The sequence below is a fragment of the Dermacentor andersoni genome, chromosome 7, assembly GCF_023375885.2.
Source record: "Dermacentor andersoni chromosome 7, qqDerAnde1_hic_scaffold, whole genome shotgun sequence".
NCBI lineage: Eukaryota > Metazoa > Arthropoda > Arachnida > Ixodida > Ixodidae > Dermacentor > Dermacentor andersoni.
Genome location: NC_092820.1, coordinates 61,651,554 through 61,671,580, shown reverse-complemented (window position 1 = coordinate 61,671,580; position 20,027 = coordinate 61,651,554). Strand labels below are relative to the sequence as shown.

General features: G+C 49.0%; 1 protein-coding gene across 2 annotated transcripts in view; it reads left to right on the top strand.

Annotated features, from left to right (window-relative positions):
• Positions 1–20,027, top strand: part of LOC126534403 (epoxide hydrolase 4-like) — a 67,516-nt gene that overhangs the window by 45,843 nt on the left and 1,646 nt on the right. For both annotated transcript variants that reach the window (XM_050181688.3, XM_055072868.2), the window contains exons 5-6: positions 11,731–11,908; positions 16,799–16,935. In XM_050181688.3, the coding sequence (XP_050037645.2) occupies positions 11,731–11,908; positions 16,799–16,935 (315 nt within the window). The remainder of the gene's footprint in view (positions 1–11,730; positions 11,909–16,798; positions 16,936–20,027) is intronic.

Below are 20,027 nucleotides of genomic sequence, written 5' to 3'. Positions count from 1 at the left end.
CTCAGGACACATTGCTCGTTTTTGTCGCCGGCGCCGACAGACAACAAGATATGGCCCACCACCAACTTGGCCTAATTTTGAACGTGACAGTTATGACGACCGTTGGCCGACAGACCCTGATGGTGCAAACACCACAGGCGCGCCACCCCGGAATACCTTCCGTCAATATAGTAGAAGGAGTGGCTCGCCAGCTTCAGACCGCAGCCTGTGGCCCCCAACCAGTCGCCAACGCCGTTCACCATCACCACGGCGACGTGCTGCGTCACCACCGCCATCGGGAAACTAGCCGGCGCGGCCGATGGAGGTAAGGTCGCCGGACAGTCTGCGTCTCTGCGAAATACTCCTCTGCCTATTATGATGGCGAAGAACAAAGTGCGTGTGTTAATTGATAGCATACCTGCAACAGCATTAGTGGATACTGGTGCTACCGTTTCCGTCATGAGTGTGACTTTCAAAGGGAGGCTGGGTGGGAAGGTATGTTGCCGTGGAATGGTGATGTGACGTTTCGTGGTGTCTGTGGAGAGCGCCTAATTCCTCTTGGTATTTGTGTTGCAAGTGTTTTGTTCGGAGGAGAAGATCTTAAAACAGAATTTCTCGTACTACCGCGGTGCACTCATGATGTGATTCTCGGGATTGACTTTCTTCAGGATTGTGGTGCATCCGTTAACTGTGGCACAGGCGAAATTACTTTGAATAGCGCGCTTCTCGCCACCCTTGCCGACACATCCTTACCAGTGAAAAACTATTGTGTTGTTTCGAAGGATTTGCTGCTACCGCCTTGGTCGCTGTCACGTATCCCTGTCAACTTCGCTGCTGCCGACCTTTCATCGTTTGACGCGCAAGTCCAGCCACTTACGTCGAGCTGCGCAAAGAATGATGCACTTGTACCAGGCTCTGTCGTGAGAGTAGTGAATGGCGCCTCAAATTTGTGGGCTTTCAATTGTTCTTGCGTCCCTGCTGTTCTTCCGCGTGATATGAAGCTCGCTGAATTTGACGAGGTTACTTACAGCTCCATTACAGCTCTAAGCGAGGAGGTGCAGTCTCGTACTAGCGGTCCTCACCAAAGCACTTCTGAAGAGCAGATCTTATGAATGAACAACAAGGCGCTGCCCTCACACGAGCGCAACGCTCTCGCACAAGTTTTGTGGGCACATGTTTCTCTATTCGATTTCGCACAAGGTGACAAGCAGGCTTCACTCCCTCGTTCTCGTGCTCGCCACAGAATTGACACAGGATCTGCGCACCCCATTCGGCAAAAGCCTTACCGCGTTTCTTCAACAGAGAGGACAGTTATTGCGGAACAGGTGAAAGACAGGCTGCGGAAAAGTGTTGTTCGAGGGTCCTGTAGTCCGTGGGCAGCACCAGTAATCTTAGTAAAGAAGAAGGATGGATCGTGGCGGTTTTGCGTTGATTACAGGAAACGGAATGCAGTCGCCAAAAAGGATGTGTATCCACTTCCTACAATTGATGATGTCATCGATTGTTTACATTCCGCTGCCTACTTTTAATCACTGGATTTGCGATCAGGGTATTGGCAGATACCCATGCACCCAGACGATAAGGAGAAAACGGCCTTCGTGACACCAGATGGGCTTTATGAATTTAACGTTATGCCGTTCGGCCTTTGTAACGCGCCAGCAACATTCGAACGATTCATGGATACTATCCTCCGAGGACTTAAATGGAAAATTTGTTTGTGCTACCTCGATGATGTGATGATTTTTGGCAGCACATTGAGTGAGCATAACAGCCGTCTCAGTCTTGTTCTGGATTGTGTCAAACAAGCCGGCTTGATCCTAAATTCCAAGAAATGTCGTTTCGGGGAAACGGAGACGTTAGTACTTGGGCATCTGGTCGACAAAAACGGTGTGAGGCCAGATCCACGGAAGATTGAGGCAGTCAGCTCCTTCGAAGCACCGAAGTCAGTGCGGAAGTTGAGGAGTTTTTGGGGCCTGTGCTCGTATTTTCGGCGCTTCGTCCCAAAATTCGCTGACGTGGTGTACCCCCTAACATGTCTTCTCCAAAAAGCCGTCCCTTTCAACTGGACATCGGCTTGCGAGGACGCGTTCCGCCAGCTAAGATTTATACTAACGTCAGGGCCCATATTGCGTCACTTCGATGCATCCGCACCTACGGAAGTGCACGCTGATGCCACTGGCATCAGCGTGCACTAGTGCAACGTCATGACGTACTAGTGCAACGTCATGACGGAGCTGAACACGTTGTGGCTTATGCTAGTCGCTCTTTGACTAAGGCGGAACGCAATTACACTGTGACCGAGCAGGAATGCTTGGCAGCTGTTTTCGCTGTCCACAAATTTCGGCCCTATACCTACGAACGCCCGTTCACTATCGTTACTGACAACCACGCGTTGTGTTGGTTGGTGAATCTCCGTAACCCGAGTGGACGACTGGCACGTTGGGCTATTCGACTGCAGGAGTACGACTTCGTTATTTCCTACAAGTCCGGGCGTCGCCATGCAGATGCGGACTGTCTCTCCCGCCTTCCTCTGACGACGACGGAGTGTGACGAAGACAATTTTGATGACTGTTTTGCTCCCATTTCTTCTACATTCCCAGGCTCGACGACTTTCAAAGCAGAGCAGGAAAATGATATTAGTTTGGAACCTCTATCTGTAGCCGCATCGCGTCCTGGAGCCACCGGTCGATTTTGTGTCCGCGACGGCCTGCTTTACAAGACCAATTATTCAGCTAAAGGCGCACGCTTCTTTCTGGTGGTGCCGCAGAGTCTGCGAACGGACATACTGAGAGCCATGCACGACGATGTGACCTCTGGCCATCTAGGATTCATCAGAACTTTGAACCGGACACAGGAGCGTTTTTACTGGCCCGAAATGCGGGACACAGTCAAGCACTACATCGCCAGTTGCGAACAATGTCAACACTACAAGCGCCCTACGACCGCTCCGCCAGGTCTTCTCCAACCTCTGCCGCCGCCTCGCCTGCCATTTGAACAAGTGGGTTTCGATCTTCTGGGCCCATTTCCCCGATCATCTAACGACAACCGATGGGTGATCGTATGTGTCGACCATCTGACCCGTTACGCGGAAACGGCAGCCGTACCATCTTCAACAGCTGCGTCCGTTGCGACGTTTTTGCTTCGATTCATTATTCTTCGACATGGTCCTCCCCCCCCCCCCCCCCCCCGTGTCATCATTAGCGATCGCGGTCGTCAGTTCGTTGCGGACGCCGTAGAAGAACTGCTGTGTCTCTGCAGTTCGCAGTTCCGCCATTCAACGCCTTATCACCCTCAGACAAATGGGCTTGTAGAACGTACGAACAGAACTCTAACTAACTTCCTGGCCATGTACGTATCTTCCGATCACAAGGACTGGGATGACGTACTCCCCTTCATCACCTATGCTTATAATACTGCAAAGCATGAGACGACCGATTACAGTCCTTTTTATCTCCTTTACACACGTTCACCGCTAAGCTGCGTTGAAACTATACTACCGTTTGACTTTCACAGCGAGTACTCTGTTGCCAAGACGCTTTGTCTTGCCGAAGAAGCCCAGCGTATCGCTCACCTTCGTACTGTGGCATCGCAACACCGATCGAAAGAGCGCTATGACAGCCGACACCAGTCTGTCTCGTACGCTAAAGGAGACTTTGTGTGGTTGTGGACTCCGGAACGCAAACGTGGCTTATGCGAAAAGCTTTTACCCCAGTACACGGGCCCATTCGTCATTGTAGATCGCTTGAGTGACTTGACGTACGTGGTGGCACGCTTGACGTCCGCTGGTCGTCGGTCTAGCCGGACCCAGTTAGTACATGTTGCCCGTCTTAAGCGGTTTCACCCTGCGCTTTCCGAGTGATTTGGACTTGCCCAGCGGGCTTCGTCTGGCAACCGGCGATTGCTACGGCATGAGCCGGGCGAGCAGAAGAGGAAGAAGACGTTAGCGTGTGCAGCCTCGGGACGCCATCTTGACTTCACCATCAATATCGTCCCTGAAATAAAGCCGGTTTAACATTAACCGTAACAATATTCTTACGCATGAAGAAAACGAAGACCGATGAACGTGCTTGCGGTCCCGAATGGGGCACGAAAGAAGAGAACGACGCTGAGTTGATCAACCAGCTGGCCGCTCTTGCGCTGACCTTCGCGACCTAAAGTAAACGATCCCCTTTATCCGTGAGGGTTGTAAACGGTCTCCTTCACGCGTAACAAAGTGGTGGAGGTGCGGGGTATCGCTCACAACAACGGAACCGTCACGGCCGCAGCTTCATCGAAGCCGTCGACTTGCCGGCCTCCCGCCATCAGCCGTGACCGTCTTCGACATGCCAGAAGAAGGAGCCGCTCCGAGGGCAGCGCCTAGCAGTCCACTGCCATACTACCGAGTTCCACCCACCTTCGGAGGCAAAGCGGGGGAAGATGCCTACGTGTGGCTCGTCCACTACAAACGAGTGAGCAAGTCCAACGGGCGGGATGCAAACGCGCAGCTCACCAATGTGGTGTCCTCCCTGACCGATACCGCCCTCGTGTGGTACGAGAACCACGAGGACGCGCTTACGACGTAGGAACATTTTGTTGACGAGCTAAAGGCGTGTTTTGGGGACTCAGTCGCCAAAAAGAAGCGTGCGGAGCAGACACTGTCGCAACGGGCGCAGCTGCCAGGTGAGACATGCACAGCATATATCGAAGAAGTGTTAAAGCTGTGCAAGGTGGTCAATGCTCGCATGTCGGAAGAAGATAAAGTTGGATATTTGCTGAAAGTTGTAGCTGAGGATGTGTACAATTTTCTAATTGGAAAGGAGAGCCTCAGTTCTGTGTCCGACGTCATTCGGCACTGCAGAACGTTTGAAACACTCAAGATGCGTCGGATTGCGCCAAAGTTTGGTCGGTTGGCAAACGTTACGACGGTTGCCAGTGTGAACACGAGTCCTTGCCTCGACCTTCCTTCGACCATCCTACAGATTGTCCGCGAGGAACTTTCCCGCCGCGAAGAGTTGTTTCATTCAACTGCTGACCACCATGGCGTGCACACGTCACGTGAGGCTATGACGTCACCACATTCGGCCCCTTGGCAACCGATGGTTACCGCAGCGGCCGTAGAGTACAGCGCAGCCCCACAGTCGAGGATGACAACACGCCCTCCGACTCCGCGCTATGACCAACGAGCTCAGCGTACGCCTTCTCGACGCCCGATGTATTGTCGTGACACACGCCACGAACCAACCCACTACACGCGGGAAAATGATAATATCCGCTTCATCGACGAACAGCCAAGGTTTCGACCTCTCCCGGTGTGTTATTCCTGCGGTGTCCCGGGTCATATATCGCGGTTTTGTAACCAGCGTATGACCACATGGTATGGACAGCCCTCAGAGTTTTCTCGGTCCTCCGAACGGCCACACGGTGCCCCGTGGCCAGCACACGTATCGTCTGGCGATGAGTATTGGCCGAGAAGCTGCCGCAATCGCTCCCCGGCATCTGACAGGAGTTTGACACCCCCACCGCAACGTCGTGCTCCCCGTTCTCCCTCACCGTTGCGTCGCACCACGTCCCCTTCGTCACCGGAAAACTAGCTAGCGCGGCCGATGGAGGTGAGGTCGCTGGAGACGTGCTACTTACAGAAATACCTCCTGTGTTGATGCTGAAAAACAAAGTGCGTGTTCTTGTAGATAATGTCCCTGTGATGGCTCTGGTGGACACACGCGCAACAATTTCGGTCATGAATGTCTCTTTTAAACACGTGTTAGGGCGAAAGGTTTTGTTTAAATGGGACGAAGATTCAAAGTTCTGTGGAGTGAGTGGCGAGCCGTTGCGACCTATTGGGGTGTGTAGTGCTGACGTGTTTTTGGGAGGCCATGTTATTACGACAGAGTTTGTAATTCTTCGGTCGACCCATGATGTTATGCTCGGCATGGACTTCTTGCGGGAGTGTGGTGCTACTGTCGACTGCCGCACAGGGAAGGTATTCGTAAGTGGTAGGATTCCATCAGGACTCCTGGAGAACCCTGTAGATCGCGAAACTACACTGTGTGTTTGTGGTGATACGGTCATACCTGCATCATCTACCGTTTGCGTTCCCGTTGTCTGTTGCGGCGCCGACTCCAACAGCTTCGAAGCTACCGTAGAACCGATGCACCTTAACTGTGTGAAGAAGAATGTGTTGGTGCCACATTGTGTGGTGTCGATCAAAGGCGGACGCACTGGCTTATGGACCGTAAACTGTTCTAAGGAGCCCGTTATACTACCCGATGGCATAAAATTAGCCTCCGCCAAGGAACACCGTCCTTATCAGTGGCTGAACTTACAGATGTGCCCGAAGAACCTGATGGCCACAGTTCGGAAACAGCCTTTTTGTCGATAGTAAATAAATCGCTGAACACCAGTGAACGCCGAACGTTAGTGGGTGTGCTTTCGAAGCACGTTTCAGTATTCGACTTTGCACAGAAGGACAAAATACCTGCAATCCCTGCGTCTCGAACGCGCCATACCATCAACACGGGTTCGGCAAATCCGATTAGACAAAAGCCATATCGTGTTTCACTATCAGAGCGCCAGATTATCAACGAACAAGTGCACGAAATGATGAAAAAGGGAGTCGTAGAAAAGTCAGCGAGTCCGTGGGCAGCTCCAGTAATTCTTGTTAAAGAAAAGATGGACCTTGGAGATCTTGCGTCGACTATCGCCGTTTGAATGCTGCAACAAAAAAGGACGTGTACCCACACCCACGTATTGATGACGCAATAGACTGCCTTCATTCCGCCTCTTACTTTTCCTCAGTAGATTTACGATCCGGCTATTGGCGAATTCCGATGCATCCTGCCGACAAGGAGAAGACTGCCTTTGTAACTCCTGATGGGTTCTTCGAATTTAATGTGATGCCATTTGGATTGTGCAACGCTCCGGAAACTTTCGAGAGATTTATGGACACTGTTCTGCGCGGCTTGAAGTGGAACATCTGCATGTGCTACTTCGACGACGTCGTCATCTTTGGCCGCACCTTCAGCGAACACAACTCGCGTCTGGATACTGTCCTGAACTGCATCAGATACGCTGGTCTAGTTTTAAACTCTAAGAAATGCCACTTCGGTGACCGCCAACCCCTGTGCTCGGGCACCGCGTCGACAAGGATGGGATCCGTCTTGATCCCCAGAAAACAGCAGCCGTTGAAGCGTTCAGTGCACCGCGCTCTATCAAGGAGCTCCGTAGTTTTCTGGGGTTCTGTTCCTATTTCCGCCGATTTATTCCTAAATTCGCCGACGTCGCGTATCAGCTGACATGCCTGCTACGAAAGGACACCCCCTTTGAGTGGACTCCGGAGTGCGACTCTTCTTTTCGTCAGTTGAAGTTTCTGCTGACGTCACGACCGGTTCTTCAACTCCGACGGAACTCCATACGGATGCCAGTGGCATAGTTATTGGTGCCGTCCTAGTTCAGCGCTACGGTGACCGCGAGCACGTGATCGCATATGCAAGCCGCTCATTAAGTAGGCCCGAGCAGAATTACGCTGTCACGGAACAAGAATGCCTCGCGGTAATACTTGCGGTTCAGCGGTTTCGTTCTTACCTGTATGGATGCCCCTTTACAATGGTCACCGACCACCACTCATTGTGTTGGCTTGTGAATCTTCGTGACCCTTGTGGCCGCCTTGCGCGCTGGGCGCTTCAACTGCTAGAATATAGCTTCACCGTCTCTTATAAGAGCGGTCGACGACGCGCTGATGCTGACTACTTCTCGCGTATGCCACTTAGCACTACGGACTGTGACGCCGACGACTTCGATCACCTCGTGGCTTCTGTGGCGCCGCATTTTCCAGACTTCGGCTGCTTCAAAGCCGAACAGCGAAAAGACAATAAATTAACACCGCTCTTCACCGCTACGACCGCCTCGACGGCAGCAAACCATTTCTGTGTACGTGATGGACTCCTGTATGAGAAGAACTTTTCCAGCACTGGCGCACGTTTCCTCCTAGTGGTACCGGAGAGCCTTCGCACAGCGATTCTGAGTGCTATGCACGACGACCCTACGTCTGGCCATTTAGGTTCGGCGAGGACGCTCTACCGGATTCAGGAACGCTTTTATTGGCCTGGAATGCGACAGTCTGTTGAGACGTATGTAGCCAGCTGTATGCAGTGTCAGCGCCACAAGCGGCCATCTACTGCTCCAGCTGGTCTCCTGCAGCCGATCCCGCCTCCAAGCACGCCTTTCCGATAAGTGGGAATTGATTTCGTATGCCCATTTCCAAAATCAGCCAAGAGAAACCGTTGGATAGTTGTTTGCGTTGACTACCTGACACGCTACTGAGAGACGGCGGCCGTGCCCTCCGCAACTGCCACTGACGTTTCAACATTCCGGGTGTAATATGTGATTCTGCGACATGGTCCGCCTCGCGTAATCATCAGCGACCGTGGACGACAATTCACAGCGGACGTCGTGGAGGAGCTGCTTCGTTTGTGTGAATCCCACTTGCGTCACTCGACACCATACCATCCACAAATGAACGGGCTTACGGAGCGCACCAACCGAACAATTGTAAACATGCTATCCATGTATGTTTCATCCGACCACAAGAACTGGGATGACGTACTGCCTTTTATCACGTACGCGTTCAACACCGCCAAGCACGAGTCTACCGGCTATAGCCCTTTCTTCCTGCTGTACGCACGGCCGCCCCGGTACACAATCACTGTTTTCCCTTTGTGCAGTCACAAATATCCCACTGTTGCCGAGACTCTCTGCCTTGCCGAAGAGGCTTGTCGTATTGCTCGTTTGCGCGCTTTGACATCGCAGGACAGATCAAAAGCACGCTACGACATTCGCCACCGTCCGGTAACCTGTCGCCCTGGTGATTTAGTCTGGCTGTGGACTCCAGTACGGAAACGCGGGTTATGCCAAAAGCTTTTGGCCACCTACGATGGACTGTTTGTTATTATTAACAGACTCACGGAAGTCACGTATAACATAGCTCGCCTCACGGCGAGTAGTAGAAGAGCTGCCAAGACACAAGTAGTTCATGTCGCCCGCTTGAAATTGTTCACGTCAAGACAAATGGATTGACTCGCCCGGCGGACTTCGTCTGCGACGAGAGGAATGTTACGCATGAAGAAAACGAAGACCGGTGAACATGGTTGCGGTCCCGAGTGGGGCAAGGAAGAAGAGAACGACGCTGAGTTGATCAACCAGATGGCCGCTCTTGCGCTCACCTTCGCGACCTAATGTAAACGGTCCCCTTCATCCGTGAACGTTATAAGCGGTCTCCTTCGCGCGTAACAATATATATATATCGTGGGCTCAGGGCAGTGGCTTCAGAGCCAGTTGCCAGCTGAGGCTCTCAGAAACGACACAGAGTGCGGGAGGCATGCAAAGGACAACTTTTACTGTCCGGAGCGCAGACCAACTGAGCCCAAAAACGAGCTTCCTGGTCGCCGCACCCCGTGCCAAGCTTCCTGCGCGTGGCCAGGGTGCTTGAGTTCCGCTCCGTTGATGATGATGTCGGCACCACTGTGCCGCTATGTGGCCGGTGTCCCCATAATATATCATAAGAAACCAACAAGGACACCAACGGCAACATAGGTCAAAATACTTCTATTTACTAGCCGAATTAAATGAATGATAAATTAATAGCAGTGAAAACGGATGAAAAAAACAACTGGCGACACGTGGGGAACGACCCATATGTCTTCGCATTACGCGTGCGATGCTCTTACCAATTGAGCTACCACGGCGCCGTTTTCGCATCCAATTCCTGTGGTATTTATGTTTTGCTACTACAACTAGCCCTGGTAGTGTTTGCCAGCGCCGCCACTCAGAAACCTCGGTGGCGCATATGGAACATCCTCTGTGCCGCAGGCGTGACAAGCACGTGACCTTTTTTGGGTGAAGGCAACTGGTCTATAGACCCACCCTTGCTACCTGAAGACACCAATGTTGCCGGATTGTAGACCCTCATCATGTAATGAACGAGAAGAAAAGTAACCGAGGGGTCCGATCCTGATTAGTCATGTATATAAGCTAACAAACACACACCAAGGACAACATAGGAGAAATTACTTGTACTTAGTAATTGAAATAAAGAAATGATACATAAATGAAAATGAATTAAACGAACAACTGACCGCCGGCGGGGACGATCGGGGAACACGGGACATCATTCTGTAGTTCTTAATTGAATAAGGGAATGACAAATAGAAGACAATGAAATTGAAGTATCAACCAAAAACGCCAAATAATTTCTCCTATGCTGTCCTTGGTGCCATTGTTTGTTGGTTCTTATGATTAGCCACACATACACCCACCTACCCGCCCGCACACACGCACACACGCGCGCACACACACACGCACACACACACACACACACACGTTTTCCAAGCTATTGCATCCCCTCTCTGTATCTACCACCGAGACAGGCTTCTCACACATCACACACATTATTTTCACTTTGACATTCCTAATGCGAGCGCATTACGAATTCGAGCACACCCAAACACTTCTTATGAGTTGTGAGTGCGAAAGCATTAATGTCTATTTGAACGCCGCCGTGCGATCTTCCGGGTTATGAAGTCCTCGCGGGCACGCAAGAGCAATGTGGCGCTTGGCCCGTTTTGATTTTCCTGTACCGGGGCGCAGTTACAACGCAGGCGAGAGCTTGCGCGGATAACACAGGCTTCTGACAGCAAGAGTAACGTGGTGTCCCGACGATGCCCCCTCTCCTCATGCAATAGCACGGCAGTAGGTGTTTCGCTGCAACAGATGCCGCCGGCTTTCCCGCTCAAAGGGCCATTTGACCCTTTCGCATCAAGAAACGAGCCAGGATGGATACGATGCGTATAAGAAGTCGTGCTGACGCAGAGTGTCAACAGTGGCCAATCAATGGATGTCGGTCGAGCCAAAGGTAAACTTTGTCAGGACAACAGTTTTAAGACAAGTTCACATGCTGATGCATTGGCACTCCAGCGACATTCCCCGTTGCTTCCTCTGTTCATCAATTCAGTTTTCAATCTTCTGGTGACGCTCTATTTTGTTTTGTACAGACGATATCTAAATAGAGGAAAAAACGTTACGCGTGAAAGCCCTATGTAGCATTTTCCGCAGAGCTTGCAAAACACCGGCATAACGTGTTGAGCAGCGGACATTATTTGCGGGATACGAGACAGCTCGGCATGCGTCGTGACACAGTGCCATATTTTGGGAAGTTGAAGGGCTAGAAAAATAGCCAGGTGGGGAGTTTTCATCCCTGGGAGGGTTACAACCATGCCGCCCCACAATAACAAGTAACATATTGGGGTGCTTTGTACATATTAAATAGGTATGAATTTGCGATGAATGCCGGTACGGAGTGTCGGGGATTGAAATATTAATTTCTTTTTCACAAGAGATGTACCTGATGGACTCCCTTTCTGTCTATTTTGTACCGGGTAAACCTAGGGGTATGAAATGTACTTGAAAACCAAGAAAAAATACATTCATGTTTTCACGTCAACATTTTTTCTAATATTGTGCTCCCTACAAATGGTTGTCTATAAATCTTACTTCGTCTAGCCCTGAGCATAAATAGATCTGGCTGCTCCCAGCAACCAAGATGCCGAGTAACCAAACGAGGATGGTTTAAAACGGGCAGACTCCTTCTTTACCTACAATATCTTCCTTTATCATGCTCGTTTATTTATACTTCGCAAAATAAGTCCAAAAATCACCATTTATTCCTATCTGCTTTCACGTTTTACAACGTAAATGGTTTTATTTTCCTCTTTGCTAAAGACCCGAACCATACCAGAAAGGTCGTTCTCATTGGCCATGGCTGGGGAGGCATGATCAGCTTTTGTTTTGCCACAATGTACGAGACGCTGATAGACAAGATGATCATCATGAATGGCATGCACCCAAAGGCTTTCTCTAAGCAGCTTCTTCGAAGCCTGAAGCAAATGAGGATGTCGTGGTAAGTGCAACGTATCTGCGTTTTGGCTAAAGGAAGAACTTCGCTATATTCGCATTTCGTAGCGGTGCGTTGAAGCAAGTAGTATTGCATACCTATGCGGAAATGTACTTTTCACTTAGCTTTCAAGAAATGACAAGGAAAGGATATTGTCTCACTGAATCCAAAAAAAGAAAAAGAAACTCCCAAGAAGAGCGATAGCCAGGGCGAGGACACAACTGGGGACGCCCTTCCGGTGCCATGGTTGGAAGACCTTGTGTATTTTAATTACGACTCTTCCAATTACTGTTTAATACTTCTAGTTTACTACTAGTACTACTACTTTACTATTACAAAATTCTTAGTCATTGCCCCGAATGTAGACAATAGATGCGTTAGATCCGGTTCAGAGAAACGCTGGCTGGGGAGGCTGAAGAAAACGGGATTGATAAACAATAGAAAAACAATTTATTAAAGTGGTTTCAGTTGACACATTTCTGTGAATTTGAAAAAGACGGAAAATACTAGAGTTCTAAGATGGTACGTTTAGACTTATGTTTAATGCAGTATAAGTAGAAGCGTGTAGTAAGTATGTGCCCTCTATTTAGCTGCATGGTTGATATTTCTTGCTTTCGAATGCGGAATCTGTTTTACCTGTTATGCAACCTTTACTTTTACCCTGTTGTCCTTGAGTGATTCCGTCAGAGAAGAACGAAGGCCACTCGTGTCGCGAACGTGCTTACACCTGCGTGTTTTTAACAGCGGCAAATTCATGATCTGTGCACGAGCCCAGGATTTTGTTTAGAGCGCAGTTCTTATGCGCCCGTTCCATCGTTGAGCATCGGCGCGTCTGGGTGTCCCTCGTAACTAGGCAAAGGAGCACAGCTGAAGAAGATGAAAGAGTGAACGCGGGGCGCAGCGAGGGATGAAAGACGGTGATAGTGGAGAGAGCGCGGGGAGGAAAGTGGAGGAGGAGTACGCTACAGTGAAAGAATGAGGCGAAAAGAGGAGAAGAGTATGGTGAAACAGAGTGCCGCATGAGACTACAAGATGGCGCCTTACTATTTGTAACTATTTGTATTCGCGACTCGAATTGTGCAGTACTTTCTGGAAGCCACGCGGGCACCGGAGATTACACTGGAACTTTCGTCGAGTCATGTATAAAAGCCGACGCGCTTGACCCGCAGATAAGATTTTCGGCAATCGCCGACTCTGCTGGCCGCTGTTGTTGTACTTGAGTGTTACTTGTTTTGCTGAACAAAAGTTCACTCAATAAAGCGTAAAGTTTGTAACTGACAGTTTTGACACTGTCGTTTTTCAATGTCACTACCATGTGGCAATACAATCACAATTCAAAATAGTGTCAGCCAGTTCTTTCTGAACAATGAGCGACGCAACCGATGGAAATCGTTCGCCTGCCGCAGCTGCTAAACGGCCTGCCCGAGCAGAGGCTCAGAGCAGCTGGCGAGAGGACCTTGTCGTTTAGAAGCAAGTTCTTTGCCACAATATATCGCCAATTGAAAGCGCATAAAAAGCGACGCACAAAATTCGCATTAGGGAGTATCGTAATCGTCGGTGGATTTGTTAGGACATGCGACGTACATTGGATGTCTAACGCAGTTCCGTGGTTCTATATAGTAAGAGAAAGGGCAAAGATAAGACGATAGTGTTGAACGTTAATTTACTCCGCAAACAACTATTGTCTTAAAAGCAAGGAGTGATAAAGAGAGGAGCACCGACCACTAGTGGTAACTTAGTGATTGTGTCATCATATTTAGCCAGTTTTTATTCATGCTATCGATAAATTTGTATTCTTGAAATCCTAGCCACCTTTGGCAGCTTTTTGTTGGCCAGTTTGCGTTTCTGCCAGCATTGTAAGGATATCTTCTTGGCTCATAATCAAAGAAGGGAAGTGAATAGAGAGCTGAACCAGGACAATATTTGGCCAGCCCACACCCCGCTGTTGAAAGCACTCATTTTTACTCGTCGACCGTGCTTTCGCACTAAGTTAAAAAATCACCCATCTCGTGAAAAAAATAGTGATCCATACAAAAAACAAACCTCCACGTTAACAAGCCACAAAGCGGGGAGCGTTACATGCTCGAGTACGACATGGGAGCCTTCCAACTTCGCGTAATCTCAGCAAACCTTCGCGCGTATCATCATATATCAACCCTATATCGGTACGGTAGAAAGATAGTCTATGCCTCCAAAGTATGATTAGCACGACAGAACAAATATGGAAGTCTTTATGTGACTGGAAAGCTCGATTACAACGAGTGAAACACCATACCACAAACCGGTTCACTGCCAACCGCAGTATTAAATTATATGCCAAATTAATATATGCACAGAAACACGCCGCCACGATAAAGCATAAAAATCAAATGAGCCCCCACCGTAGTTCCCAATAGAATAATCTGTAGTTTCCAGCCGCATCCTACTCTCCCAGTGGAAAACGAGAAGAAAGCTTGTTAGTATCAGTTTGAGCGGGGCATGCAGCATTCTCTTTCGCTGATCGTTTTACCGAGCTTTGGCGAAAGCAACGTATAGAGAGCAAGAGCGGAGGAGGCTGTCGCATGCACCGTAAGTCGTAAACGTGTTGTCTTCACACTTGCCGTTTGTTTTGATGGAGGACATCTGGACACCTGGGATGAGTCATAGGGTGAAGTGGTGCGCTATTTCATGACTCGGGAAAACAGAATTCTGACCATATTTCTGTCGTTAATCAAAGTGGAGGATGGCAGTGCTTCGAGAATTGTTAAAGCATTCAAAAAACCTGATCGTAGTTTGGGACTTCACACGAAGCGAGCTCACTATTTTAATGAGCAGGACGTTATTTGGCTCTTCCCACTCTGACCGTTTACTCGCAGTCGTAAGGTGGAAAATTACGAGCAGTAAAACAGCGCTAAACAACAGGACAAGGAGAGGGACACACACACCAGCGCTGACTAACATCAAGTGTCTTTATTCTTTCAGTCAGCATATACATATACTTCGCCGCTATCTCAAAGCAGAAATCAACAGAAATCAGCATGCGCAGGGGGAAATGCAATTAATACACTGTTTTACTGCTCGTAATCATGAACCAAACATCCCAAATGTGCACTCTTCAGCAGTGGAAAATTAAGTAAGGCACCTATGAGGAAAGAATAAAAACATGAAATGAACGCAACATTCTAAAGAAATGCTCATCGCCACTTAGCGACATTTTGCGCAAAATCTACCACTATTGGTTCGCGACCAGGCGTCACTGTTTAAAAAAAAAAGGTTACCAGCGCGCTAGCACCAACGTTTACCACAAAACGGCACTTTTCCCAAATAGCACATCCCCAAATTGTTAAATACGATGGTAATAGCATATGCGTGCGCCGTTCGTGGTCTTCGCCCAGACTTTGGCCTTACGCACCGCCGCACGTCTTTGTTAAAACACGTTTGAGAAATGTGTTGTGCCGGAACATTTTTCCTATATAACGACTGCAAATTTGACAAGTCTCAATGGATTAATTATACGTTATGCGAAAGAAAACGTGAAAACAAAAGAAAGACAAGGGTGCAGCACTCTCACTAATGAAGAAACATTTTGGTACAAGCGCCAGTGTTTATCTCACTTCGTGTTGTCATGGTTTGACCACTTAAGAACGTATTGTTAGTAGGGAAGCCGGGCGGCAAAGTAGAATGCCAATACTTTTGATTCATTCCAAAGTTCACCCAAACTGTCCAGCTCTTGCCGTGCAATGTTGGCTGCAGAAAGGTGCATGTGTTACGCTCTATTCATTTAACTTCGTTAACGGAGCTTCATCCTTTTCTGATCTAGCGTGTATCGCTTCTGCGTAGACAACAGTATTCTGAGCTTGAAAATTCCCGCACACCAACACTTTATGTTATGTGTGCAGCCTTTTTTCAAGCATTACTTAAAATGTTGCGCTTACCGCTGCTCTGTTTTGATGAGATTTGACTGCAGGGCTACCTTTTTTACTCCCGGTTCTCTGTTCAGTCTTCCTTAAAAGGTGTTGTCGCTATGGTGGCAGAAACCTTGTCCTGTTGAATCAGCTGAACATTACCCTACAAACAGTGTAGGGTTCCTTGTTTCGTGTGGAGTTTGGCTGAGAAATAGTGAACGTCTGTAATAGCTGAGAAAGTAAAAGACAGCTACGATTGTTTGTAGACATTAATGGATGAAGGTTCAAGCAGAAGATGCGAAAGAAAATTGGTACAGGAGAAGCGCTGAACGAAAGTCGTTTTTTCTTAACCATGTACCTTATACACAATCGGAATGTGGCGTAGGCACAAGTAACAAAATGCTATACGAGGTATCAAGAAAACACTACATAAAAGAAGTGCCGTCAAAGGTTGACAAGCAGTGGTTCAATAGCACTGTCGGTGGACAGCTCACACAAGTGTCGAACTTTCTCTGAATGGTATGAGCTTCAGCAGTTTCCATAATCCTAAAGCCCTTACTATCGCTAAGTAGTAAAACGTGCTCAAAGACTACAACGTTGCTGCATTTCAAGCTGCATTTCAGAATGTTGCGTTTGTAAACCAATCTACCATCATTGAGAGCTAACAGTGTCTCTAGACATCATCGAGATTGGCGTTGGAGGGACATCCATCAGTACTTAACCCAGTGACATTTTCGATCGTGCTGTGTCACACCCTGGCCCAGCCGGTGGATTAAGTAATTAATAGAATTACTGCGCGCATCAATGCGATTTTGTTTGAATACCAGTCAACCGTTCATTGCGTAATTCAGCTGTTGTCGCGCAGTCTATGGTCATGTTATAAGAGACATATAATTGCTGAGACTCCACGCAATTTTCAGGCAGTGTAAATTGACAAGTTAGTAATGGTGTGTATTGTAAAAAGTACAAAGAAATCAAGAAAGACCTTGTATATGATCGTTTTGCCGCGCAGGTACCTGATGCCGTTTCGACACCCCGTGGTTCCTGAGCAATACCTAGAGATGCGGGACTTCGCCTTCTTTGACCAAGTGCACAGAGGTTTCACGAAGGATGAAGAGTACGCGCACAAATATATGTTCTCACGGGAAGGTATGTAAATATTGATCCAATTGACTGAAGAGCTAGTCTCAAATTCAAACATAAATGATGCAACTCATCGCACGCAACTAATTTCAGCACGGCATTTCCTAATCCTCGGATGCAATTTTTCTCGAAGGCTGCTGGTAGCTGCACTCAATACGAGCTACGGAATGGGGTGGTAATAATTTTCAATAATGCCTTTTTCTTGCCTAAAATTTGTATATAGTTGTTATTGAGCCGGACTCTAGCCATCTACTGGCACTAAAAATTAAAAAGATAAAACTCGCACATTTTTTCACGTGTCGTTGAGCTGCGCAAGCATATTGGTTGGAGAATGCATTCAATAATCGACACTTATCATTTAGCGCTTAGGCTCTCGACAGGCAAACGTGCAACAAAAATAACGACAGGACCCACTTCACGCTCACTGTCTGCGGTAGTGCGATCAGCGTTTGAGCAAGGTGCTGACACCGTGTTCCTGCGGCGTCTGATGACGCGGCAAGGACGACAATAGCATGACAACGGCGGAATAATCCCGACTGCACGACGATGGCATTATGGCACTGGAATGAAAAAGAAGAAATGACGTTGATGAATCGTTGAAGGTGGATTGATCACCACCTCACAACGACAATATCATGAACTTAATGAAGTGACGACGACGGTAAAATGACAGCGCAACGACAACGGCGTAACGACAAAGATGTAACAACTACATGACGAAGATGACGTGTTGGCGATGGGATGAGGGTACGTGGATGTCGAAGTCAAAATGACGCCGATGGAACAACCACGACGATGTCGCGGGTATGACAGCGAATGCATCATGACGACTGTATGACGACGGCGCAATGACGGCGATGGCACGACAACGGTATGAAAAAAATGGGATGGAAAGGAGTGTATGAAGAAAATGGTGTGACGACTACTGTATGACGGAGACTGCCTGAAAACGATGGCCTGACGATGACGGCATGAGAAAAGTTGGACGGTGAAGCTGGAGTCGCCACGATGGAATGGCCATCACGACGGGACGATGACTATATGAGAATGGATGCATGATGGTCATGGTCTGACGACGGCGCAGGGGCGACGATGGCATGACAACGGTGGCATATTTACGATTGAATGACCATGGAATAATTACGATATAAGGGTGAAGAAGGATTATCTTCAGCAGATTCGAGGCGGTATGAAGAGAATGGCCTGACGTCAATAAAATGACCCTATTTAAGTGAAGACGATAGTAAAACGACAGCGGCACGACGTCGCCATGATGACGATGGTATGCTTACGAATGAGCTATTAGACGACTTGTGCTGCTTGGTCGGCGTACCTCTGGCTGGATATACACTAATAATAAATCTTCACACACACACACGCACGCGCACGCACACGCGCACGCGCACGCGCACGCACACGCACACGCACACGCACACGCACACGCACACACACACGCACACACACACACACACACACACACACACACACACACACACACTATTATTTCGAATGTAGTAGGCGCGTTGCAAAGTCCTAAAGGCGTGAGGGTGAACTCATATAGGCCATCTTGCGTAACGAAGGTAGTATTTATGTGATCGGCCTCCGCCATCGGGACCTGCCGGTAGCCTGAGCACAGGTGCAATTAAGAGAATAACTCGGCACTTTGTAAGCAGTCGAGAACATCATCAATGCGCGGCAGTGGGTAAGCATCTTTCAGCGTGATCTCGTTTCAGCGTCGAAAATCTACACAGAAGTGTATGGAGCAGTCATTCTTTGTGGCAGGTACCATGGTAGAAGCCTATGGGATCTGTGAAGGTGTAATCACGTCTCAATGAAGCGTGTCGTTAACCTGGTCTGCAATGACGCGGCGTTCCGTAGCGGATATGTGATATGGACGTTGGCGCAGCGGTGAGTGGGAGCCACTGTTGATGTGGAGCTCGACTGTTGATGTGCAGGTTAAGAATCCTTATGCCAAGTTGAAAGAAGTTCGGTAGTGCTGTAGAATGGTAAGAAGCGGGGATCGCTGCGAAGGTGCCAGATGCTCGGCAATGGATGGGCCGGATGGCTGTAGAGGACTCTTCGTCAGCGACGGAGACAATCCGCATAGAACCGACGGTCTCGACGTGGACAAAATATTCATGACGAAGCAATTTGAGTGGGGATGAAAGCGGCTTGTAAACGGGCATTGTGCAGAGCCGGCGGGGAGGTGAAGAGTAGCAAAAGGCAGAGGAAGGGCTTTTCCGGCAACGAAGAGGTCGGACCGCTTGAAGATGACCGTTCCATTGGAGATTGCACCACATGAGACTGCTGCGAGTGCTGACGAGCACTACGGTGTATTGGTGTCTCCCTCGAAGGCAAGTTTAGCGGAAGAATGAGGATCAATGAAGGAGAGGTCACTCAGATGCGTGAATTTAACCTTAGCGCGAGTGCAGCTGACTACAGCGTTGCGGCAAGATATAATATCTTATCCTAGAATATTGACGTGGGAGCACGACGACAGAATCACATACTCTATAGGGTACATAACGTTTTGAATAATCACATGGGCTGTACATGCTGTGGTTGGCTTGGAGGGATGAGCACTCTCAGTCCGGACTGACAATCGAGGAAGACGCGTCGTGACGGTACGAATTGATGAGCAAAATCTGGCATCCATCACGGAAGCAGCTGCGCCGTTATCAACAAGAGCGAGTGTAGCGACACCTTCGTAACATTACCAGGTAAGGAACGAGCACTGGGGTATTTAGGAAGTTCTTGCCTCGGGAACTACTCCCCTAGGTTCCACCGTCGTTAGATACGGGCCGCCGTCACATCAGTGAAAACAACCGAAGACGCGGGAATGGCGAGCGGCGATGGTCGAAGCGAGGCCAATAAGTGTGACTACTAGTTGGCGGCAGGTCTGATGGAGTATAGTGTTCATTGGACTCGATCGGGTAACCGGGCACCCGTATATCGTTGTCAATTTTTGCACGCGGCAATAGAGCCTTGTGACCTGTCCGGGCTACCTAGGCACAAAGCATATAGGCCGGCTTTCGTACGCGTTCCACGGGTGGCCAAGAGGTGGGCCCACCCAGGAGACAGGTGGAGGTGAGCCGCGC